The following is a 25,900-nucleotide window of genomic DNA, read 5'->3' on the forward strand; positions in this document are numbered from 1 at the left end:
AAAGGGCTTCGGAGTTTGCCTGTTAGGTGTTCTCTCATCTGAGCACCTGCAAGGTGGCAGCATACAAATGGTTTTAAATTGCTTTTATCTTAAGTTTTATTTTGAATATTGACTTGGGATTTTTAACTTCTTTATAATCTGCCCTGTTGTTCTACAAGGGATTTAGAGGTATGAATAAGGATTCACAAACTACTGCATCATAGAGTGAACTGGAAGTGTGGTGAGGAAAGAAGAGCGCTCAAAGGTGGAACTCAGTGGCTGTGTAAGGGTTCTTGTAATTCTTGATTGTATCAGCTTTTATCTGTGGTTCAAAAGCAGCACACCTCTAAAGTGTTAAAGACATGTAAGGATTATTAGATTATTATAAGGCTATAGCTCATGATTTCTAATATCTAATACAGTCAAGGGTAAATTTTATATTCCCATTTATTTTAGCACTTTGCTTTGTTTGTTTTATTATTTTTATGTAATATATTTTAATCATATTTTATCTCTTCCCCCAGTTCCTCCCCACTTCGATACCCACTTAACTTTATGTTCTTTCTCTCTCTCAAAAAGCAAAACAAACAAACAAAAAAAAACCAATAAGACAAAAATAACAAAACAAAATCACACAAAAATATAGACTTCATTTTGTGTTGGCCAACTACTCATGAGCACCTGCCCTGGAGCGCGGTTGATACACTCAGTGCAATTCCATTAGAGAAAGCTTCTTGGTTGGGGTGGCGGCATCTGTCCACATCCCTTCTCAGTCCTGGGATTTTGTCTGGTTTGATCCTGTGCGGATCCTGTGCATACTGCCACTGTTTCTGTGAATTCACATGTGCATCAGCCCTGCTGTGTCTGGTTTGAACCTGTGCGGGTCCTGTGCATGCTGCCATAGTCTCTGTCAGTTCATATGCGCATCAGCCCTGCTGTGTCTGAAGGACACTGTTTCTTTGGAGCCATCCACCACCTCTGGCTCTTCCAGTCTTTCTACCTCTCCTGCCTCGATCCAATCCTTGAGGGGAGGACTTGGTAAGGACATCCCATGCAGGGCTGCATGCTCCAAAGCCTCTCACTCTCTATGCGTCGTCCACTAATGAGTCTCTGTGTCAATTAACATCTACCCAAAGAAGAAACTTCTCTAATGAGGTGAGCAAGTGTCTCTGGAGTAAGATGTAAAGTCTTTAGGGGGATATGCGCAAGTGTGGCGGAGCTGGATCTTACAGCGATGAATTTTCCCCATTTCGCACCGACGAGTTTGCACCCCACCAGCAGTGAGTGAGTGTTCCTCTTTTCTCACACCCTCGCCAGCTTCTGCTGTCATTTGTGTTATTAATCTTGTCCATTCTGACAGGGGTAAGATGAACTCTCAAAGTAGTTTCAACTTGTATTTCCTTCACGGTTAGGGATGTTGAACATTTTTTAAAGTCTTTCTCGGCCATTTGTGCATCGTCTTTTGAGAACTCACTGTTTATTCTTACATTCCATTTTTAAATGAGTTTTTTCTTTTCTTGATGTCCAGTTTCATTCTTTTCATGTTCTAGATAGTAACTCTCTTTCAGATATATAACTGGTAAAGATTTTTTTCCTACTCTGTAGGCTGTCGCTTTGCTCAAATAATGGTGTCCTTTGCTGTCTAGAAGCCTTTTGGCTTCATGGGGTCTTATTTATTAACTGTTGGCCATAATGCGCCAGTGTCCTATTCAGAAAGCCCCTTCCTGTGCCAATGAGCCCAAGTTAATGCCTTACTGTCAGCTCTGTCAGATGCAGGGAACTGGCCCTGATCCATTGTGCAGGGTGACGGACATGGGTCTGTTTTAATTCTACATGGCAGCCATTCCAGTTTGAGCAGCACCGTTTGTTGACAATGCTATCTTTTCTTCCGTGGGTAGCTTTGGCTTCTTTGTCAAAACTCAAGTGTCTGTAGGTGTGTGGACTTACTCTGGGTCTCGCAAGTCTCTCCCATTGGTCAACGAGTCTGTTTTTATGCCAACATCATTCTGCTTTTATTTACTACAGCTACAAGTACAACCTGCAGTCTGGGATGACGATGCTCCAGAGTTCTCACATTTTTTTCAGGAGTGCTGTAGCCGCCCGGAGATTTTGGATTTCCAGATGAAATTGAAGGTTGTCTTGTTGTTGATGATGGTGATGTTTGTTTCTTTGTTTGTTTTCAGTTAAGGTGAAGACTTGTGTTGGATATTTATGATTGCTGTGAGTCTGTAGGTTTCTTTTATGATTTTACGCATAAAAGGCATAACGACCCCACCTACAGCTGATAAAAAAAAAAACTTTCAGCAAAGTAACAGGGTACAAAATTAACTCACAAAATTGGGGTAATGGTAGCTTCAGGGGGAAAAAGGATTTGGAGATGTTCCTTCAGTTTCTATTTTGCAGAGTAATCTGAGGAGTATTTGAGGGTTGCTTTTAGTGGGATGGCCATTTTACAATATTAATCCTGTTGATAGATCTATGAACATGGAAGATCTTTCTTCCTTCGATAGCTTCTTTGGTGTCTTAAAGTTTTTATTATACAAGTCTTTCACTTGCTTGGTCAGGGTTATCCCAAGATATTTTTGATGTCATTGTGAAAGGTGTTGTTTCCCTGTTTTCTTCCTTGGTCCATTTGTCAGTTTTATACAGGAAGGCTACAGGGGTGGTGAGCTAAGTTTGTATCCAACTGCTATGCTGAAAGTGTTTGTTGGCTGTAGACATTTCCTGTTGGAATCTGTAGGGTGTTCTATGTGTACGGTCATATCATCCACAAATAAGCTTTGTTTGTCTGTTTTATTTGTTTTTTACTTCTTCCTTTCCTATTTCTATCTCTTTGATCTCCTTCCTGTAGCTGGGCTTTTTGGCTACTTTGCTGGGTTTTTATATCTACCACCCTTCTCGACCCCAGTGTCTTCCAACCCCCCAACACTAGGTAGGCAAGAAGGAAAGTTAGAGGGGGAAGGGGATGTAGGTCTCTTTAGACTGCTTCCTACTGACTAGGGGAGCCCAGTTCCTTGGGGAGAGTCTGATTTCCCTCATCAGGTTATCTCTAACCAGCAAACAGCAATCCTGAAAACAGCAAAAGCAGCAACAGAGGTGGCAGCAGCCACCCTCTAGAGCGACTCTGGGCTTAAGCATTATATATACCTCTCGAGAGTCCTCAGAATCCCAGACGTAAACTATCCTCCCTTGGCAAAATCACGCCACTGCTAGAACATGAGACAAATCATAGTCAGCTGCTGTGGACAATCGGAAGCAGCCCCATATCCCACACCTGGTATTAAAACAAAAACATAGTCACAGAACATTAAAAAAAAAAATTCTCCACTACACCTTCTGTTGTCTTATTGTCCTAGCTAAGACCTCCAGCACTATATAGAACAGGTGTGGAGAGAGAGAGTGGGCAATGCTGTCTTGTTCCTGATTCTAGTGAAAACGCTTTGACTTTTTTTTTCCCTCCCTTTATGAAGATGGTGGCTGAGGGCTTGATATTATTTGACTTTATATTGTTTAAGTATGCCCTTTGTAGTCCTAGTCTCTCTAGGGCTCTTATTATGAAAAATGTTGGATTTTGACAAAGGATCTTCTTACCTAAAGAGGTGATGATGCGTCTTTCGTCTTATTATCTGCTTATTTGATGGATTACGTTTATTGATTTAGGCATGCTGTACTGTCCCTGTGTCTCTGGAATGAAGCCAGCTTGATCATAGTGGATAGCACTTTTTGATGTGTTCTCGAATTTGGCTTGCAAGTATTTCCTTTAGAATTTTTGCATCTATGTTCATAAAGGATATCAGTGTATGGTTTCCTTTATTATTTAATCTATGTATGGTTTTGCTATCAAGGCAATCGTGGCTTCCATAAATAGAATTTAGAAATGTTCCTTCAGTTTTACTCTGTGGAATAATTTAGAAGTACTGGCATTAGTTCTTTGAAGGTCTGGTGGAATTCTGCACTGAATCTTTCTGGTCCTGGGCTTTCTCTTTGGTTGGGAGATTTTTAATTACTGCTTCTTAACATGGGTGTGGGGGTTATGGGTCTGTTTAAATTGTTTTAAAATGATGATGTTTCTATATGCAAAAAAATTTTTCCTCAAATAATATGTGAGTATTGTTTTCAGACATTTGCTATATAAATGGAATGAAAAGCAAAAGTTGTGCTATATATCTCAAGGAAACACCAGTTTTGTTTATGGCTATGAGTACTTGGGCTGTGCCCCAAGGCTCGTCATCACTCCCCTCACAGAACGATGCTGGCTAACTCTCTCTATGGCACTGTACTTCAACCTGGGAGGCTGCACTACGGGGCCATCAGGCGTAGGAAAAACTGAGACTGTTAAAGACCTAGCTAGAGTAAGTAGCTACTGTATCTAGAATTCCTGCCGGAAGAGACTTCAATTGTTTCTTAGATTTACACTGCTCCTGCCATTAAAATGTTCCTTGTTTTTACCAACATATTCATTAAGTGAAACACTCCATCAATTAAATTTTGAACGCCTACGATGGGAAAGGACTTGGGGGTCTCACTATGCCAATTGTCTTTGCCTTTACCTGGAACACTACTGTGTAGATAAGCTAACTGACTAATAGTGTTGTAGGCCAGGGGTGGGGGGGGGGGGGGGGGGCAGGGGGAGCAAGTTTACTATACTGGTCTGTGAAATTTGGTTTTATTTTTTGTTTCCTCTTGCTTTTATTGTTGTTGTTAGTTGTGTAGATCATGGTTCCAGCTCTATAAATCAGTCAGTTCTCCTATAGCAGGGTATGCTCATGCATGCCGCATTGTTCTGTGTGTCTCTAGACTTGGTATCTAATTCAGTTTTTATGCTATGATTTTTCTCAACTGCTTAATAGATTTTCTTACTCTGGTAGTCTAAACATTCTGTGGATTCACTCCAGAACTATATTAAAACAGTGTTTTTGTTTCCCAGAGCTTCGGTAAACATTGTGTGGTCTTCAACTGTTTTGAAGATCTGGATTACAAGGTAAAGCCTTAGCATATACACTTTTAAAAAGCACATGTAAAGTAATTCATTGAGAAATGAAAAACTAAGAAAAATATAAAATATGTATTGATAAGACTGTAAGTACTATTAGTTCTTCTATGAATAGAGATAGAAACATAGAACCTAGTTGAAAATTAAAATGTTATGTGTTCATTTTTCTTTTAAATGGTTCAACTGAAATCCTTAAAGCAATAATTCTCAATTTTTATGATAGTGGAATTCTTTTTAAACAAAATCTTATATGCAAAAAGCATGTATATATAGTTGAGGGTATGTCTTTAATGATACAAATTTAAATTCTTACCTTGAACATTTATTTACTGAAAAGGTAATTATTAAAGTCAAAGAGGCTACAATGGTAACACCAAAAACAATTTTTAAATTAATAATGATGATTGTCTAAGACATCTTTAAAACAATCTAGACATATTTTTATTAAAATGATGTTCCCTGTTTGTCTGTTAGAAATTTAACTCAAAGTTTCCAAGCACTGCAGCTTGGGGGTTTTGTTTTCTCATGCTGAACCCCTGGTAAGCAAATGCTCTATAACTGAGCCGCACCCCCAATTCTGCAGCTTGTTTTACATGTTGATTAGTCCCCAAAACTTAAAGACAAGGTCTAATTTTCTGCATCCCCCTGGCAGAGATATTTAGGGCTAGCCTCTGACATCATTCAAAGCCATAGAGGTTTTTGTTTGGACCAGTCATCTACTCAACTTTTCAGCATCCGTCAGAGCAGTTCCTCCGCTAGGCTGTCAGGGGAAAGGATCCCCCATGCCCTCAGTGGAAACTGTTACAGAGTTTTAGAGTTCACAAAGGCTTATGATGACATAAAATAAAATAAAACTCTGGCACAAACTTCTAAACATATCCAGTCTGCAGCATCGGGAGCTGTACCATTCAGCTGCAGTTGTGTTGTAGTTTTCTCAATGCACTCATGCAGTCCTCAAGACATCTAGGGTGGGATTGACTGAGTCCTTTTACTGCAGACACAGCTGGGACAGCAAGGAAGAGTTCAGCAGATGTCAATAGGGAGTCAAATTGTCCCATCTTCCATCATCTTATCTACAGGAAAATGAACATCAGAAGGAGTGCTTACAATAAGATCTTTAAATTTTTATCGTTGACACTAATAGGGCCTTTAACAGGCTGCACTGTGTTTCCATAACACCTGCTTACAAGCTCCTCGGAGCCATATGGTACCCGCTCCACTCCCCCCCCCGCCCCCCCCTTCTTCACCATTTGCCTCACCTGGAGCCCCAGCTAAAGCACAAAGGAGTCCGCCTGCTCCAGAGAAAGGCACGTATCTGCCTTCTGACACTTGACTCGCGTCGGCTACAGAATGGTCATAAAGACTCCACTAGGGTGCAGCACTGAGTCCTAAACGGCTTTATGCAGTTAGCGTCGGCGGCGCCTGCCAGTGGCCTGGATCCCAGGAACGTGCAATTTGTGTTTAAGCTTTCAAAAGAAACAGCAGTGAACTCATCCAGAGTCTAAGCAACTGCTAAACTTCCTACGGAGAGAGGCTTGCTTGTTTTGGGTGAGGTAAGAAGAACACACACAACTTCCTACCCAGGCGGAAAAGCTCCCCTTCTCTGTCTGTAATCGATGCCTTTCTTTTCTTTTTAAGATAATGGGGAAGTTATTCTACGGGTTGGTGCAGTCTGGAGCTTGGTGCTGTTTTGACGAATTCAACAGAACAGATATAGAAGTCCTATCAGTCATTACCTCGCAGATCCTGTCAATCAAGACTGCAAAAGATCTCTATTCTGTCAGGTATCCGGTCAAGGTTACGCCTTTGCAATGATAATCTGATACGCATTTGCCGTTTAATAAGCGTTGAGCACTTTTCTTAACTAAGTGCTGTCTCTTTAGTTGTGTCTGTCTGTTTGTTTGTTTGTTTTGTTTAACGCATAGCAAAATGAATGACAGTTGCCTTGAATGTTTTCTCTGGCAAACAATGTGAAAGTGTGTGTGTGTGTGTGTGTGTGTATGTGTGTGTGTGTGTGTGTGTGTTCTCAACTTTCTTGCCAATTTAAAGGTATCCACCCTCCTTTCACACTTTGGAGAACCCAGGAGCTGCCAGATCTGGACAGAAGTATACTCTAGTTACTGTTTTTTTCTTAGAGTCTCTTTCATCTTAGGATATTGAAATGAACAAGAATTAAGGATACTTTATTTAATTCTTCATGGATAGGTTGTTTTCTTTAATTCTATACTCACTGAAGAACAAAAATACTGGCTATACTCTTAAGCCTTCTGTTTCACCATCCTAAATGAAGGTGGTTTTTGAAAAACCACAACAAAACATATGTACGTTACAGTTACTGATATTTATTAATAACAACCAAGTTTTCTCTTCTGATGCATTCTGGAGCTTACATGTCTTGCTTTAAAAACACAGATGGATCTTTAGTCATGTAGCATGTCTTACTCACGCTGATGGGTGCTAACTTGTGGCTTTACCTGTAAGTGATCAGAGCTTACAGGCTGTGGATAAAGATGGAGGCACAGTAACCTGCATTTTACCACCCTCCTCTGTGCATTAACCTCTGCAAAACATTGTGCCCAGGTTCTGTCCTGAATTTGTCCTGGCTGTTCTGTCCCTCGAGTTTTAACTACTCTCCTCAGTAAGACATCACTCCAGAAAGTCTGGCTGTTGTCCCTGCCAGTGCTGCCGGTGACAGGACACTGAAGGTTTTGGCAGAGCACAGTTGCCCAAATATTTCTTTTTAATTTTTGAGATTTTATTATTACTTCATGGGTGTTTCGCCTGCGTGTGCATCTGTGCACCAGAGGCATTGAATACTTTCAAGCTGAAGTTACAGGCCACTGGGAGCCACCACGTGGGTGCTGGGAACCAAACCTGGGTCTACAGGAAGAGCAGCCTGTGCTGAGCCATCGTCTCTCCAGCCTGGAGTCCCAGTATGTCCTACCTGGAGGAAGGGGGCTGAGAGTGGGCCGTGGCCCAAGGCAGGAGTTCTGTCCTGTGCCTACTGTTGTGGTCGGTCTTCCAGCCCCAGCTCATCGAGTGAGGTCTTCCCGGGCTCTCTTCCCTGTGTAACTCAGCTCATCTGAGGGTGCCTCCCACCAACTGGTCCCAGAAGCTTCCCTCTCATCTTTAGATGAGATCAAGTAGACCTGAATCCCAGCAGAGCTCAACTTCTGCTCTGATTAAGCCTCCTCCTCCTCCTCCTCCTTCTCCTCCTCTCCTCTCTCAGTGTTGTTGTTCTGAGTATGCTTTGTTTGGATCTAAATGCAATACCACCTTAAGAAAATCCCCTGACTCGCTATAGTCTTGAGCCTACAGAGCGGTTTTAGTGATGACTGCCTTACTGCCTTTTAGGTTCCAACTGGACGGTAAGGAAATGCGTATCAATATGTCATGTGCAGTGCTGATCACCATCAATCCCGGGTAAGGACGAATGAGTCTAATGGGAGTGTGTACACAGACTAAAGTCCTGTGCTTTAGTCTTATCTCTGAGTGGGGATATTATGTACTAGTTGTTCACCCTCCAGACTCTTTCTTATGTTTTATTTTTCTTTTAAGATTTGTTTATTTATTATTTATACAGTATTCCGCCTGCATGTGTGCCTACACACCAGAAGAGGGCACCAGATCTCATTATAGATGGTTGTGAGGCACCATGTGGGTGCTGGAAATTGAACTCAGGACCTTCGAAAGAACAGCCACTGCTCTTAACCTCTGAGCCCCCAGACTCTTTTTAAAACTAAATCATTGAGAATGTCCTCGTTGTGCTCTGATTAGATTCACCTCCCTCGTCCTAACTCCTCCCAGATCCACCCCTCATTCTGTATCCACGGAACTTTGTGTCCTGGTTTTAAGAAAATCAAATCCAATCCCTGCCACCTGTATATACTCTTGGGTGTGTGGCCATCCACAGACGCATAAGCAAACTCACTAGGAGCCAACTCTCCTCCCCAGCAGCCGTCAGTTGCCAATACCTCCCCTACAGGCACAAAACCAGAGCCCACCTTGACCGTCCATGATGGGGGCTTTGTTTGGTTTGATCTTACACAGGTTTTAGACATTGATGCTGTCACAACCATTGGGAATTTGTATGTTCAACTGCCCTGTCAATTTTTCCAAATCATACACTTTCCCCCCAAAAAATAATTCCACTGACTTCCTGTATGATCATCTGTATGATGAAAAACAAAAATCAGTTTAAAAGAAGGCTTTTGCCATTTATCTCATGAGCTCCCTGTGCTTCATTGTAGTCGCCCACTACCACTGCTTGTAGTGATTATGGTCCCTGCTCTCCTATGGTGACCCACGAGCCTCAGCATGGGGCTGTGACGTCCACCAGTGGCTGAGCACCCTGCTCTCCCACAGTAATCCCTGAGCCTTGGCCCAAGGGTGTGACGTCTACTGGTGGCTGAGCACCCTGCTCTGCCACAATGATCCCAGAACCTCAGAGTGGGGTTGTGACATCTCCTGGTGGCTGAGCACCCTGCAGTCTCTCATTCTCTGCAGCTTGGCCAGTTGTGAGTCTCGGTGTCCATTACCATCAATGATATAGAAACTTCTCTGCTGAGGGTTGTAATGCTCTAATCTACAAGGATAAATCCTGGGGAGCCAGATTAATAGTGTGCAGGGTGATCATGATAGGCTCTGCCAGGTCTGTCGCCTGTCCAGCCACAGGTTCTTGCCTCTCAGCCCTCATAATGGTAGCAAGTCTGGATTCCATCCTGTGGAGCTTGCACAGCCCCTACAACTCAGATACATCATCTGTGCCCTGTCCACATGGGTGATGTTACATTAAGTCTCTGACCTAAGACTAGGTTCACCAGATATCTGAGCAAGTGCTGCATTAGCCCAAGGAATCAGAAGGGGCTGGGCTGAGGTGAGCTGTGTGACAAGACACAGGAAGTCCGATAGACCAGCATGCTCATGGGGTGAAAGGTTAAAATCACCTTGTAAACTAATTTTCACATTCTGGTCATGCAAAAAAAAAAGAATTATTTGAGGGCAAAGGAATATACTTTCAAATTTGAAAAGTTGCAAATACAAAAGGATTTGTATTATAATTGTTGCTGTTTTTCTTTTCCTCCTTAGGCATAGAGGCCGAGTCGAGCTCCCGGGTAACTTAAAGTCTCTGTTTCGCTCAGTGGCGATGATGATGCCCTACTATAAAATAATCACTGAAGCAATTCTATTTTCATTTGGCTTCAAATATGCAAGATCGCTGTCTGGAAAGCTAGTTAGCATTTACGACTTAGCTGACAAGCAGCTCTCAAAACAGGTGAGGAACTGCCTCTCTCCAAATACATAGCTGTGACTCACAGATGCTTCTGCTATTGGGCACGAATCAGCAGGACCAGCCCCACCAGGAAATGGGAACGTCTGTCTTCCAAGTAGCTATGCGTCCATGTTCCCAGGTCTAGAAAAGGTGATGGCATCCATGTCGTTTCCGATCACATCTGCTCTCTCTGCTCATGATGTCAGTCTCCGGATCAGGGTCCTCCGGCTCTTTGTGCATCTCAGGAACTGGGAGGACTTGTAAAAACCCTAACACCAGGCTTTACCCTTGGTCTGATGCTGTATGTCAGTGCACCACAGAGCACTGCGCGTGGGAGCGCAGCCACTACAGCTGCAAAGTCAAGTCCCACACCATTCTGAGAATCATTCTGGGATTTGGATATTTGTTCGAACCCAAAAGGTTTGGACAGCTAACCACTTCTTCCCTAAAGTCATCCTTTCTCTAATATTAGTCTCCCACTTCCTCTTCCCAGTTCTTAGACAGTTTAACACAGATGCTATGTGACTGTTCACGCTGCTCCTGAGTTCAGTAGTGTGGCCTGAAGTCCTCAGTACTGGAGAGGCTGAAACAATGACAACATTGAGCTCAAGAGTTCAAGACCAGGCTGGGTGACATAGAAAAACTCTGGGGAAAGGGAAAATGGAGGACAAAGACATAGGCAACCAACTTGGAAAAGAAATAAGAGCAGTAGAGGCAGAATTGGGCTTTCTGGATTTGTACAGATAGCTCCTTTTCTAGATTAGATGGTTATAAGCCCAGTAGTGGTGGTAGTGCATGCATTTAATCCTAGCACTCAGAAGGCAGAGGCAAGTGGATTTCTGTGGGTTCAAGGCCAGCCTGGTCTACAGAGTGAGTTCCAGGACAACCAGGGCTACACAGAGAGACCCTGCCTCAAAAAATGCAAAAAGAAGAAAGACCATAAGAAAGGATGGATGGTTACTAAGGTACATATGCATATAATTGTTTTAACTGGTTCTATTTTTCCTTGAGAACTGTAAGTAACTCGAATATTGAATGCTGTCTTTTAGGAGCATTATGACTTTGGCATGAGGACCTTGAAGACAGTTTTAATAATGACAGATAAGAAGAAACAAGAGTATAAATGGTCAGTTGAATTTTGGATTTAGTGTTAGATAAGGAGGGCAAGCTAATACAGGAGGCCATCAGAGCTCTGCAGTGAGACAGAATGGCAGGGGCTTGAATTAGCCCCAGGCCATGGGCTCCCACTCTCAGCAGAGCTCATTCTTTAAAAGGTGTGTTACTAATGCATGATAAAACATGCAGAGAAGCTGGAGAGATAGCTCAGAGGTTAAGAACATTGACTGCTCTTCCAAAGGTGATGAGTTCAATTCCCAGCAACCACATAGTGGCTTACAACCATCTATAATGTGGTCTGATGCCCTCTTCTGGCTTGCAGGTGTACATGCAGACAGAGCACTGTATACATAATAATAAATAAATAAATCTTTAAAAAAAAAAAACAAAACATGCAGAGAAGTGAAGGCCCTTCTAGAAGAAAAATACCTTTGGGAGAAATGTAAAATGTACCTGCATAAAACAGGCACAGACTTCTTCTTGTCATTGTCTGTAGTTAATGGAACATTGCTAGTCAATACAGTATTGATGCCACGTTAGGCACTATGAGTAATTTAGAAATGATTCCAAGTTCATGGGAGGATGGTGTAGACTATATACAAACACAGCATTTTATGTAAGGGACTTTATGTGTACTTTAGTGCCACTGACTTTGGTACTTTAGGAAGGAAACTAGCCACTACCTGCAGAAAGATCAGGTGGGAGCCATGTGCTGCACCATTTACCAAGACAAACTGTAAAATAATCAAGGAACGTAAATGTAAACAAACTTCAACCATAAAACCATCCGGAGGAGAAACTGTCTTTGATATTCTTGGGGCACAGCAGACTCTTCTCCCGTGCTGGGGTTCACCTAGGGCCTTCTGTTAGTGATTTGCTCACTGCTATGGCAACATTCCTGACCAAGAAGAGAGGGTTTGGGTTGACTCAGGATCCATCATGGCAGCAGGAGCACGTGTGTCTGCACTGAGGAAGCTCAGCTCCTCATCTCCTTTTTATCCCATTCAGAACCCCAAGGAATGGCGTCACCCACATTTAGGGTGGGTCTTCCTAGCAGAGTTAACCCCGTCTAGAACTTTGCAGACATAAGCAGAAGCTTGTCATTCTAAATTCCATCAAATTGACAGTCAACACTGACCATCACAAGCCTCATATGACTTTTAAAACTAAAACTCAAAATCTAGAATCCAAGGGGCTGGAAGGATGGCTTAGTGGTTAAGAGAACTGGCTGTTCTTCCAGAAGACCTGGGTTCAATTCCCAGAAGGTGACTCACAACTGTCAGTAATTCCAGTTCTGTGGAATCTGACACACTCACACAAACATACATGCAGGCAAAACATCCATACACGTAAAAAAAAAATTCTAGAACCGATAAAAGAAAATATTTATAATAGATAAGGATCTACTTATCTCAAACGACTTAAAGATGATTCTATAAGGACAAGTTAGAAATTACTTCTGTGGATTTGAAAACATAACAAACTAGAGCAGACAGTATTTGCAACTCATGCGACATGAAACAGTGCTTGCATTCAGACCTGAGTGGTCTAGGATAAACTCCTCTGAAAAATAAAAGCACAATTCAAGTCAAATCAAGCAAGTTAAGCCAATCTCAGAAAGATAAATATCATATAATTCTCTTTAATTTGTAGTTCCTAGGCTTCATACAGACACACAAAATTATGTTTGCATATATAATATAAAAGATGCAGAACTGTGTAGAAGAGTAAAGGGGACTAATTGAAATGGGAGAAGGGACAAGAAAGGGATAATCTCAATATATATTATATGGTACATGTATATATGTGTATATATCTGCTATAGGAAATTATATGTGCATTATATACTCATGTAAACTTTTCTTGTGAAACACAGTTACATGTATATGTAACATACACAACAAAAGCATTTTAATGAAGAAAAAGTAAAGATAATCAAAAATTCTTTTATTCCTTAAAGGCTTTGAATATCCCTTAAAATCTTGCCTAAATGAAAACAAAGAATAACAGCATTTTTTGCCACCAGGAAAAACTCATTACTTTGCCATGTTGAGTATTCAGTGATTCTGAGAATTTAAACAAATGAATATATCTTTGGGGAGATGTAATTTTTCCTGCCTACACAAGTGGTTCCCTCCCTTGTATTCCTTAGGGGAATTTCCCAAAGCTCCTCTTTAATTTAGCAAGCAAAGGACACGGGATGGTTTGTAACAAGGAAAGGGAAGTTCAGAAATGATGCACTCTATCATAATCACAACATTTTTAGAAAGTATAATAAAAAGAAAAGACAAAAAAATGCTCAAGAGCTGGATATTTAGCCAGATTATCCACAGAACAGGCTTATAATTGTTCGTGTTTGTTTTCTTCAATGGCCACAGTGACAACAAAAAAAATCTCTCTGAAATAGACGAATCCCTGATCATTATTGAGGCAATCCAAGAAGCGAGTTTATCAAAGTTTCTTCCTGAAGATGTCCAACCTTTTCAAAGGATCATAGACTGTCTTTTTCCTGAGGCAAGAGTTTCAAAAGTGCCTCACCTTGCTTTGGAGGTAACAAGACCATGGGAAACACTGCCAGGTCATTTGCAGGTGAAATCAGTGTGGGTTTAAATACGTTGGCTCTTTCTGAAATACTCTACCCCTATGGAGAACGTTATAGGATTTTTTTGGATAAAAGCACTTGCGGACATAGTTTTCCCAAGGGCGGGAGGAAGGAGGCACAGATGGCAGTGGGGTGCTGTGTGCTGAGTTCCCTTCTTCAGGGACGACACTGTTTTGCTGTTACACCACGGTGCTTACTCCCTGTTCTTTGGAGAACTTAACCGTTCTGCTCATATGTGTTTACTGCATTCGGGGTGTTTCTGCAATGCTTCCCTAAGGCATGCGTGATTGCATGAGCAAAGCCACTGTTCAGTTGGCATTGCCGTAAGTATGGAATCAAAATTATCTTGACAAAAACTGGCTTCCTCCATCTGGCGGCCAGGTCATCCTTCCAGCCTATGATGGATGCCCCTCCCTCCTCTACCTGCTCCTCTGCTCCCCGCTCCCTGTTCCTTCCAGCTTTCCAGACTTTGAAAATATTGATCCCTTTGCCTTGGCCCTGACTTGAGGGATGGTTTTTTTTTTCTTAAGTTATTTCAGGAAGTTCACTATAAACAGCTTTATAGCTGCTTTTACTATGTCATCAGGGGATGTAATTGCCTTGATGCAACAACCACAGGTTACATATTATGTTTTAGCACATATAAAGCATGTGGAAAACATGGCCATAAATAATGCAGGAAGTATCATGAGAATTCCTCTCAAAAACCACTCAGAGTGGATGTGTGACCGTACTTGTTCTATTATGGCCTGAAAATAAGTGGATCTTAATCGCCGTGGTTCTCCTTGGCACAGCCTCGTTCAGTTATACACACACTTGCATTTCACATTGTAGAGTGTATTCGTATGGAATTGAACAAAGCACTATTTTTTTTTTCTTTCAGAGTGTCAAGGTTTTTATTTGGTAATTCTGATACAAGGTTCTAAGTGAAGCATTGCACTTCTAGGTGACCGCGAAGGTTAAGCCTGTGGGTCTACACACATATTTTTGAGTGCACACTAAAGCACTATTTTGAGGCTTTCAGTTTCATGCTTTTGAGCTCATCCCATTATGCGTTTCCTAATCTAGGCTTTCTTTCCTAGACAGCCTGGCAGTCTGAGCCTACACATGACTGTTTTCTTACCTGACCAGCCTTTGACTTAACACACCCTCTGCTTCCGACAACTTGGCATCTCTTCTAGTGTTTGAAATGTGTTCCTGTCTTCTTCTAGAGCTTCCGTCTTTTTTAGTAAGTTTTTAAAATTCATTTAGTTTTCTTTTTCACTAATGGAAGTTCATAAGACTAGAGTTTCCTCCAAGAAAATGCTTTCTCTCTGTCTGTGGAGGTGACAGCTTTGTCCCTTGTTCTGTTAGTGTGAGGATGCTCACTGCTTTCTGTGCTGTAAAGTGTTCTACATCGCTGGGGCGAAGCCCAGCAGGGAAGCCATCTTCTTACTGTCCTGTTTGGTTTCATTTGCTAGTATTTTATTCAGGATTTCTGCAGCCATAATCCTCAAATATATTGATCTTTATTTTTTCTTTGTTGTGGTGGTTTGTATATTGATATACTGCTGGCCCCAAAAAACAGGGATTTGGAAGACTTCTCTCTCTTCGTGTTTTTAAGAAAGAGTTTGAAAATAATTAGTGCTAATTCTTTAAATGCTGGATAGACTTCAGTGGTGGAACCATCTGGTCCTGGGCTTTTCTTTAATGGGAAATGTTTTATTATTGATTCAATCTCATCCTTTGTTTTTATGACTTTCCTCAGGCATCTAATTTTCCCTTAGTCAGCCTTGGTGCGTTGTATTTGTTCAGTTCTTCTGTTTTTCTTGCTTGTTGGCATGCAAGTACTCGTAATTTTACGTAATGGTCCTTCTTGTCGCTGTGGTATATATCATAATGTCTTCTTTTTGGTCTCTAGTTTTATTTATTTGACTTTTCTAATTTCTTTATCTAGCTAAAGATTTTTTTTTTCTTTATAGTGTTTGCCTTTTAAGACTGAAAACTTGGGTTTGATCCTTGTCAGTCACATAAAAATCTGGGCGTGGTGGTGCACATTTAAAATCCTCTGCTGGAGAGGTGGAGACAGGAGGTTCCCAGGACTCACTGGCCAGTCAGTCAAGTCCACTTAGTGAGCTCCAGCCAATGGGAGACCCTGTCTCAAAAGAGGTGGACAACCCCCAAGGCTGTCTTCTGCTTTCACATGAATGTGCACACATGAACACATGCACCATCATTACACATGTACCGTGCACACATACTGATTTAAAACTTTTGTTCATCATTTATATTTTTAATCTTTACTTAGTTCTGTATTTATTTAATATTTTTTCTTACTGCTAAGTTGGAATTTCAGTTACTCTTGTTTTTTCGTTTAATTCCTTAAAGTACAACATTGTGTTATTTATTTGAAATCTTCTCTTTAAATAATTTTTTTATTATGTGCTTGGGTATTTTGCATGCATGTATGTCTATGTACTATGTGTATGCCTGGTGCCTGCAGAAGGCAGAAGAGAATGTAACATCCCCTGGAACACGAGTTACAGACCACTGTCAGCCACCATGTGGGTGATAGGACTCATACCCAGGTCCTCTGCAAGAGCAGTAAGTGCTCTTAGCCACTGAGTCATCTCTCCAGCCCCAGGAGTCTCTGGTTTTGGCCATGGGTGTATATAAAGTTCTCCTCATCCTCCCTTCGCTCTAATTACATAGTTCCCGGCATACAGTGTAGCCATTATAATCTGTCTCATTACATTTTGTAGCTTCTGTGCCGATGAGATGGTTCAGCAGCTGAATTGCTTGCAATCAAGCCTGACCGTTTTGAGTTTGATCCAGTCAAAGGAGAAGAGAGCTAACTCCCACACTCCCCCTGGGTTCTTCTGAACCCCGTTTCATTCCCTGTGTTTGTTTAGTATTCAAAGTTGCTGCCTTCTAACTTTGCTGCTGCTTGTCTGTGGCCAGCTGTAAGACGGAGAGCTTCCCGTGTGATGTTAAGGAGAACTCACTTTTGCAGCTGCTGGATGGGGAGTGGTCTGTGACTGCTTCACCTGGGTATCTCTGCTAGTTGCTGAAGGTAGAGTGCTAGAGTGTGCCACTGTTGCTGGGTTGTGGTGTGCCTCTCCCTTGAAGTTCATCAGTATTTATGCTACAGTTTCAGGAACAGCAATATTGGGTACAAATACCTTTATGCCTATTTTTTATAGCCTTGCTGAACTGACCTTTTATCCTACAGGATTACTCTTTTTGATTGCTTTTCTTGCTTTTTGACTTAAAGTCTGTTTTTTCTGGAATAAATCACACGATTCCTCTTATCTTTTGAACACCTGCTTTCTTTATCCACTTTTGAAATTTCTTCTTCTCCTTCCCTTCCTGTCTTCCCCCCTTTTTAACTCCCTCCCAAGAAGCATCACATATAGTTCTGAATTACTTACAGCAAGATTATAGATGTATCCAGAAGCAATCCAAAGTAAGAACTCTGTTAAGATGTGTAGCCAGAGGGACGGGTTGCCAGACATCTCTCAAGGACCATAATTGGTGGCTCAGTGTTCACCATAGATGCTTCTGATTTCACACCTGTGCGGCTTCTTTCCTCAACCCAGATCAGCATCATAACGACTCAACTGCTCGAGGTTGGGGCCTTAGGTGAGCGGTCTCATCTGGCTGTTTGTGAGGCCTTTTACACACTCACCATTTGCCTCTCTCTGTCTCACCTAGGAGCTGCCGGTCTCCACTGCCTAGTCCTGGCCAGTGGCTCTTCTCTCTGCCTTGTTCTTTGTCATTATAGAGATGCAGGGAGACAGGAGCAGATGGGAGACACAATTACCAATTATCCACGTGGAGATAAACCCTCCTTTAGAAGGAAACACAGCTTCCCATTCTTTTTTGTTTGTGGGGGGGGCGGATTCTTTTTCTCTTTCTTTTTTTTTCTGTTTTAGACATTTTAAGGAAGTAAATCATGCTTACAACTTAACAGTTTTGTTTATTGTCTTAGAACATTTCCTTAGAAACATTAATCATTACAAAATTGAAAGCCACCACAATGGTGCTAGAACCACCTTTTACATTTTATTTTAATGTAGGGTGAATTAATATTTGTAGCTAAATATTTGTAAAATATATTTCAATTAAAATATAAGTACATCACCACTCCCACCTTTCCTTTCTTCCCTTCAGTGCCTCCTGTGTCCCACCTCACTCCCTCATAAATTGATGGCCTCCTTTTCTTTGATTATTATTGTTATAAATATATGCTCTTATTCTTCCTCTCTCCCCTCTCTTTGTCTCTGTGTCTGTCTATCTCTCTCTCTGGGATACCCCTCCTACCCACTTTCCTTCTCTCCCCATGCTAATTTAATAAACCTCATATAATCTAAAAAAAAAAAAAAAAAAAAAAAAAAAATATATATATATATATATATATATATATATATATATATATATATATATATATATATGCCCTGACATAAACACCACATGCTAAGTCCATTTTTGTTGCTTTGTGTATATGATTTTATATATTAATAAATCTGAAAGTAAGGATTTTTTGTTGGAGGGGGAGGGTTTATGAATTTGCTACCAAAGGTCTGTGAACATAAACTTTTCTGTGTGTTGCACATTTCTGGTGAGGAAAATAAAATGATGGCTTTCATTATTCTCAAGGAAGTTGGTGAACTAAAAAAATAAAATAAAATAAATGTTCTTGTAAACTACAATCGTTAATAAATAGTTAAGAGGCTCTAAATTATTACAGTTTATTTAAGGGTTTGGGCTGGGGGCATGGCACAGTAGTGGATCCTTAGGCTAGTTTGTGCAAGGCCCTGAGTTCTATCCCCAGAACTGCAACAGGTAAATAAATGGATGGATAGATAGATGATAGATAGATAGACAGATAGATAGATAGATAGATGCATGCACATGTGCCTATATACATACTCATTATAATGTATTTTAATATACTTATATCCTTTTAGAAAGCAATATCTATTGCAACAGAACAATTAGGCTTTCAACACTGGCCATCTCAGAAAGAAAAGATCATACAGTTTTATAATCAACTTCAGGTGAGTATAAAATTGCATCTCAGTAGGTTCTTTACCTGGGTTGCCGTCAGTAAGATCAAGTTCAAAACCACAGTAAGAACAAAAGAGAACAGCTAGGGTACTCTGAAGCACGGAGCATTTTAAGTGTTTTCCTAGACTTTGTATCTCACCTTAATTCAACGCATTGAATTGATATTTTTACTTTTATTTAATAATATATACTTGTCAGAGCCCTACAAGTGTAAGGTAAAATAGGCTGAATCCCATTGCTATCCCATCTTTAAACTTGCCGTTCTGCCTGGCTGTGGACCTATGTTGTGTATTTTCACAAACACTAGAGTGTGCCTACCCATGGTTCCTTGTAATATTCTGTGTCTCTTAAAAACTTTTAGCTGTTTGAGTTTTATGTGAATTGCCAGATTATATACTGTACTCATTTTTCATTTGGTTTATCTTTTTAATAGGAAATGTATATGTTTCTCATTGTATATTTTATTATTTCTCACTATGTATTTTATTGGTTGTTTATCTTTTTCATAGGAAATGTATGTTTCTCATTGTGTATTTTACATTATAATTGTTTATTGTTTGTGTGCATTATGAGTAAATTTTCAAAGTCTCAGCTTTTTAGAAGTGTTACTATGTTCTAGTTGTATTGAAGATAATTTTAATCCAGTAGGCCCTATTCCATTATAGTTTGGGCTTTTTGTATCCTATGGTTTTCATTAATATATTTACTCACCTCACATCCCAATCCCCCTTTACCCCCTCCCTCCTCTCCTCCCAGTCCCCCCTTCAAATTCTCCTTGCCCCATTTCTCTTTCCCCTTCTCCTCAAAGAAGGAGAGCCCTTCCCAATGGGTACCAACCCACCCCGATACATCAAGTCACAGTAAGACTAGGCACATCCTATCCCATTGAGGCCAGAAAAGGCAGCCCAGATAGGGGAAAGGAACCCAAAGGCAAGCCACAGAATCAGAGACAGCCCCTGTTCTGGCTACACATCTGCTACATGTGTGCAAGGGATCTAGGTCCAGCCCATATATGGTTTTTTGTTGGTGATTCAGGCTTCAGTCTCTGTGAGCCCCCATGGGCCTGGGTTAGTTGACTCTAGCTCTTCTTGTAGTAACAAGGATTGCAACCAGATAGGGAGGGGCCAGAAATCAGCATTTGAATTACACAATAACCGTCTGCCTACACTTGACCCTTCCAGCTCCCTCAATCCTTACCCCCACTCTTCCACAAGACTCCCCTAGCTCCACCTATTGTTTGGCTGTGGGTCTCTGCATCTGTTTCCATCAGCTGCTGGGTGAAGCCTCTCAGAAGACAGTTAGTTATGTCAGGCTCCTGTCTGCAAGTATAGGAGAGTATTACTAATACTGTCAGAGATTGGCTTTCTCCCATGGGATGGGTCTCAAGTTGGCCAGATATTGGTTGGCCATTCCATCAGTCTCTGCATAGTTTTTAATCCCTGCACATCTTGTAGGCAGGACAAATTTTGGGTTGAAGGTTTTGTAGGTAAGTTGGTGTCCCCCTCCCTCAACTAGAAGTCCCACCGGGATACAGGAGGTGCCCACTTCAGGCGCCATACCACGTACTGTTAGAAGTCTCAGTATAGACTCCCAGGAACCTCGCTCATCTCAGGTCTCTGGCTCGTCCCAGAGATGTGCCCCCACTGATTTCTGTTCTCCCTCCCAGCCCTCCCCCTACCCCGACCCCTGTTTCTTCACACCTGATGAGCCCCCATTCCCCTCCCCACTCTATCTTCCACCCAGTTCCCTCCTTCCATCCAGCTCTGATGTCTATTTTAGTTCCCCTTCTGAGTGAGAGTCAAGCATCCTCCCTAGAGCCCTTCTTGTTACTTAGCTTCTTTGGGTCTGTGGATTGTAGGATGGTCATCCTGTACTTTGTGGCTAACATCCACTTTTAAGTGAGTACATACCATGTGTATCTTTCTGGGTCTAGGTAACCTCACCTAGGATGATGTTTTCTAGTTCCATCCATTTGCCGGCAAATTTCATGGTATCATTGGTTTTGTTCGTTTGTTTGTTTGTTTTGGGGTTTGTTGGGGGGTTTTGTTTGTTTTTCTAGATTGAGTTTCTCTGTGTAGCCTTGGCTGTCCTGAACTTGCCTTGTAGACCAGGCTGGCCTCATTGTTTTTAATAGCTGAGTAGTATTCCATTGTGTAAATGTTCTGTATTTCTTTATCCATTCTTTAGTTGAGGGCCATCTAGGTTTCCAATATCTGACTATTTTGAATAAAGCTGCTATGAATATAGCTGAGCAAGTGTTCTTGTGGTATGGTAAAGGATATTTTGGATATATGCCCAAGAGTGGTATAGCTAGGTCTTGTGGTAGGACCATTTCCGATTTTCTAAGAAAGCACCAGATTGATTTCCAAAGTAGTTGTACAAGTTTTCACTCCCGCCACCAATGGAGGAATGTTCCCTTTGCTCCACATCCTGACCAGCATGTGTTGTCATTTGAATTTTTTACCTTAACCAGTTTGATGAATGTAAGATGGCATCTCGTAGTCATTTTGATTTGCATTTCCCTGATGAATAAGGACATTGAACATTTTTAAGTGCTTCTCTGCCAATAAAGATTCTCTGCTGAGAATTCTCTGTTTGGCACTGTACCCCATTTTCAATTGGGTTCTTTGGTTTGTTGGCATCTTGAGTATTAGAACTCTGTCAGATGTAAGGTTGGTGCATATCTTTTTCCATTCAGTGGGCTGCTGTTTTGTGCTTTGTCCTATTGGTAGTGTCCTTTGCCTTACAGAAGTTTTTCAGTTTCATGAGGTTCCATTTATTAATTGTTGATCTGAGTGACTAGGCTGTTGGTGATCTGTCCAGAAAGTTGTTTCCTGTGCCAATACATTCAAGGCTCTTCCCACTTTCTCTTCTATTAGATTTAATGTATCTGGTTAAATGTTGAGATCTTTGATGCACTTGGACTTGAGGGTTGTACAGAGTGATAAGTATGTATCTATTCTACACGTAGATATCCAGTTAGACCAGAAACATTTGTTGAAGATGCTTTTATTCCATTGTATGGCTTTTGCTTCCTTGACAACAAAATCAAGTGTCTATAGGTGTGTAGGTTTATTTCTGAGTCTTAAATTTTATTCCATTGATCTCCCTGTCTATTTTTATGCCCAATATCATGTAGTTTTTATTACTATTTCTCTGCAGTACAGCTTGAGGTCAGGGAAGATCTTTTATGTCTTTGGATTGTTTTAGCTATTCTGGGTTTTTAATTTTTCCATACGAAGTTGAAATTGCTCTTTCACAATTTTTAAAGGACTGTGTTGGAATTTTGATAGAATTGCATTGAATCTATAGATTACTTTTTGTGAGATGGCCATTTTCACTATGTTAATCCTACCAATCCAAGAGCATAGGAAATCTTTCCATCTTTCAATATCTTCTTCAATTTCTTCCTTCAGAAACTTGAAGATCTTGTCATACAGATCTTTCACTTGCTTAGTTTGAGTTACACTAAGATATTTTATATTATTTGTGGCTATTGTGACAACTGTTGTTTTCCTAATTTTTGTCTCAACCTGTTTATCATTTGCGTAAAGGAAGGCTACTGAATTTTTTTTTAGTTAATTTTTTATCCAGCCATGTTGCTGAAGTTGTTTAACACCTGTAGGAGTTCCTTGTAGAATTTTGGGGGGTCACTTATGTATACACTAATATCATATGTCAATAGCGATACTTCTTTCTTTCCAATTTGTGCCCATTTGATCTCCTCTAGTTGTCTTACACTAGCTGGAACTTCAAGTACTATACTGAATAGATATAGTGTGAGCAGCCTTGTCTTGCTTCTGATTTTAGTGGAATTGCTTTAAGTTTCTCTTCATTTCATTTGATGTTGGTTATTGGCTCGCTGTATATTATCTTTATTGTGTTTATGTATACACTTTGTATCCCTGATCTCTCCAAAAACTTGTATCATGAAGGAGTATTGGGTTTTGTCGAAGGTTTTCTCAGCATCTAATGAGGTGAGCGTGTGTTTTTTTTTCTTTCAGTTTGTTTATATGATGAGTTACATTGATGGATTTTCATATGTTGAACCATCCCTGCATCCCTGGGATGAAGCCTACTTGATCATGGTGGATGATGTTTTTGATGTGTTCTTGGATTCAGATTATGAGTAGTTTATTGAATATTTTTGTATCAGTGTACATAAGAGAAATTGATCTGAAATTCTCTCTTTATTGAGTCCTTGTGTGGTTTAGGTATCAGGGTGACTGTGGCCTTATAGAATGAGTTTGGTAATGTTATTTCTGTTTCTGTTCTATGCTAAAACCATCTCGTCCTGGGCTTATTTTAGTTGGGCGACTTTTAATGACTGATTCTATTACCTTGGATGTTATAGTACCATATTAATATTTTACATGACCTTTATTTAATGTTGGTAAGTAGTATCTATCAAGAAAATCTTCCATTTCATTTAGATTTTCCAAACTTGTGGAGTATGGGCTTTTGAAGTAAGACCTAATTCTTTGGATTTCCTCAGTCTGCTGTTATGTCCCCATTTTCATTTCTGATTTTCATCAATTTGCATATTGTTTCTCTGCCTTTTAGCTAGTTTGGCTAAGGGTTTGTCTGTATTGTTGATTTTCTCTTAAGAACCAGCTCTTGGTTTCACTGATTCTTTACATTATTCTCTTTGTTTCTAATTTATTGATTTCTGCCCTGAGGCTTTTTTCCTGCCATCTATTCCTCTTATATGTATTTGCTTCCTTTTGTTCTAGAGCTTTCAGGTATGCTGATAAGTTGCTAGTGTGAGAACTCTCCAATTTTTTTGTGAAGCTACTTAGTCCTAAGAACTTTCTTCTTAGCACTGCTTTCATTGTGGCCCATAAGTTTGGGTATGTTGTGTTTTCATTTTCATTGAATTCTAGAAAGGCTTTTACTTTATTTCTTCCCTGACCTGTGAGTAGAGAGTTGTTTAGTTTCCATAAGTTTGTAGGCTTTCTGTTGTTTCTGTTGTTCCTGAAGTCCAGCTTTAATCCATAGTGGTCTGATAAGACACAACGGGTTATTTCAGTTTTCTTGTATCTGTATATGGTCAATTTTGGAGAAGATTCCATGAGGTGCTGAGAAGAAGGTGTATTCTTTTGTGTTTGGGTGAAATGTTGTGTAAATATCTGTTAGGTCTATTTTATTCATAACATCTGTTAGTTTCATTGAGTCCATTGATGTGGAGAGATATTAATGACCAATGATTGTTAATTCCTGTTATTTTTTACATTGGTGGTGATGGTGATAGTAGTAGTGGTGTTCTGTGTGTGTGTGTGTGTGTGTGTGTGTGTGTGTGTGTGTGTGTGTGTGTCCATGTCCCTTCTTTTGGTTTTGTTGGTGTGAAATTATTTAACTTCTGTGTTGTATTGGATGTAGTTAACCTCCTTGGGTTGGAATTTTTCTTCTAATATCTTTTTTAGGGCTGGATTTGTGGATAGATATTATTTGAATTTGATTTTGTTGTGGAGTGTTTTGCTTTCTCCATATATTGTGATTGACAGTTTTGCTGGTTATAGTAGTCTGGATTGACATCTGTGGTCCCTTAAAGACTGCAAGATATCTAGCCAGGCCCTTCTGACTTCTAGGTTCTCCTTTAAGAAGTCAGGTATAATTCTGATAGGTCTGCCTTTAAATGTTACTTGGCCTTTTTCCCTTGTGGCTTTTAATATTTAGCCTTTGTTCTGTACATTTAGTGTTTTTATTATTACGTGGCATGAGGACTTTCTTCTCTGGTCCAATCTATTTGGTGTTCTGTAAGCTTCTTGTATGTTTATAGGCACCTATTTCTTTAGATTGAGAAGTTTCCTTCTATGATTTTGTTGAAAATATTTCCTGGGCTTTGGAGTGGGAGTCTTTTCCTTACTTTCCTATTACTGTTATGTTTGGTTTTTCAGTGTCCAAGATTTCATGGATAGTTTATGTCAGGAACTTTTTAGATTTAGCATTTTCTTTGACTGGTGTACAAATTCTTCAGTCGTGTATTCTATGCCTGAAATTCCCTCATCTATCTCTTGCATTTTGTTTGCTTGCATCTGTAGCTCCTGTTTTCTTCCCTACGGTTTTATCTCCAGGATTCCCTTAGTTTGTGTTTTCTTTATTGCTTCTATTTCCATTTTCAGTTCTTGAACAGTTTTATTCATTTTGTTCACTTATTTGATTGCATTTTTTTTTTATTTCTTTAAGGGATTTATTCATTTCCTCTTTAAAGGCCCATAAGATTGGATTTAAAGTCATCATCTTGTGCTTCAGCTGTGTTAGGATACCGAGGGCTTATTGTAAAAGGATAGCTGAGCTCTGGTGGTGCCATATTGCCCCAGCTCTTGTCTTCTTAAGCTGGCCTTTAGCCATCTGGTTGTCCCTGGGGTTGGTTGGAGGTTCCTGATGCTGGCAGGTCTCCTTAGGGGCGCAGGCAGAGCTGTGGGCCTGATGATGGAGTTCATGGGACAGACCACAACTCACCTCTGCTGGCTGTGCTTCAGGTGGACTTGGCAGGTAGGAGAATGGTGAGGAGGGTCTAAGCTGCATGTTCCTGGAGCCTGGTAGGCCTCTTTGGGAAGGCAGGCAATGGAGCTCAGGGGACAGCTTGCAGCTCCGTAGGCCTGGTTTTTACACAAGAAACATGGTGCACAGGGTTTGTTCACTTGGGAAGTTGTTTGGGGGATCAGTCTGTTTGTTTGATTAATTTTTGTAGTTAAAATACTTCTTCAATATGAGTGATGTCAAGTTCAAGATAAGAACTGGTAAAGGTAGCAGTGTCGGTTCTAACAAACCTACTTCTTGTTCTTGGAATGACCAGTATGATTGGTTGATCCAGTTTCATCTTTGTGCCTGATCTTTTTGAAGCGGCACGAAGTATGCAAGGAAGCAGAGAAAGGAGGGATCGGGG

The 25,900-nt window shown here is 40.6% G+C and overlaps 1 protein-coding gene across 1 annotated transcript in view; it reads left to right on the plus strand.

Annotated features, from left to right (window-relative positions):
* Positions 1-25,900, plus strand: part of Dnah14 (dynein axonemal heavy chain 14) — a 212,252-nt gene that overhangs the window by 65,863 nt on the left and 120,489 nt on the right. Inside the window, 8 exon segments of the mRNA XM_051148372.1 lie at positions 4,100-4,331; positions 4,907-4,960; positions 6,611-6,756; positions 8,327-8,395; positions 10,061-10,247; positions 11,294-11,370; positions 13,739-13,910; positions 18,912-19,001. Of these exon segments, the coding sequence (XP_051004329.1) occupies positions 4,100-4,331; positions 4,907-4,960; positions 6,611-6,756; positions 8,327-8,395; positions 10,061-10,247; positions 11,294-11,370; positions 13,739-13,910; positions 18,912-19,001 (1,027 nt within the window).

This window comes from Acomys russatus, chromosome 6, assembly GCF_903995435.1.
Source record: "Acomys russatus chromosome 6, mAcoRus1.1, whole genome shotgun sequence".
NCBI lineage: Eukaryota > Metazoa > Chordata > Mammalia > Rodentia > Muridae > Acomys > Acomys russatus.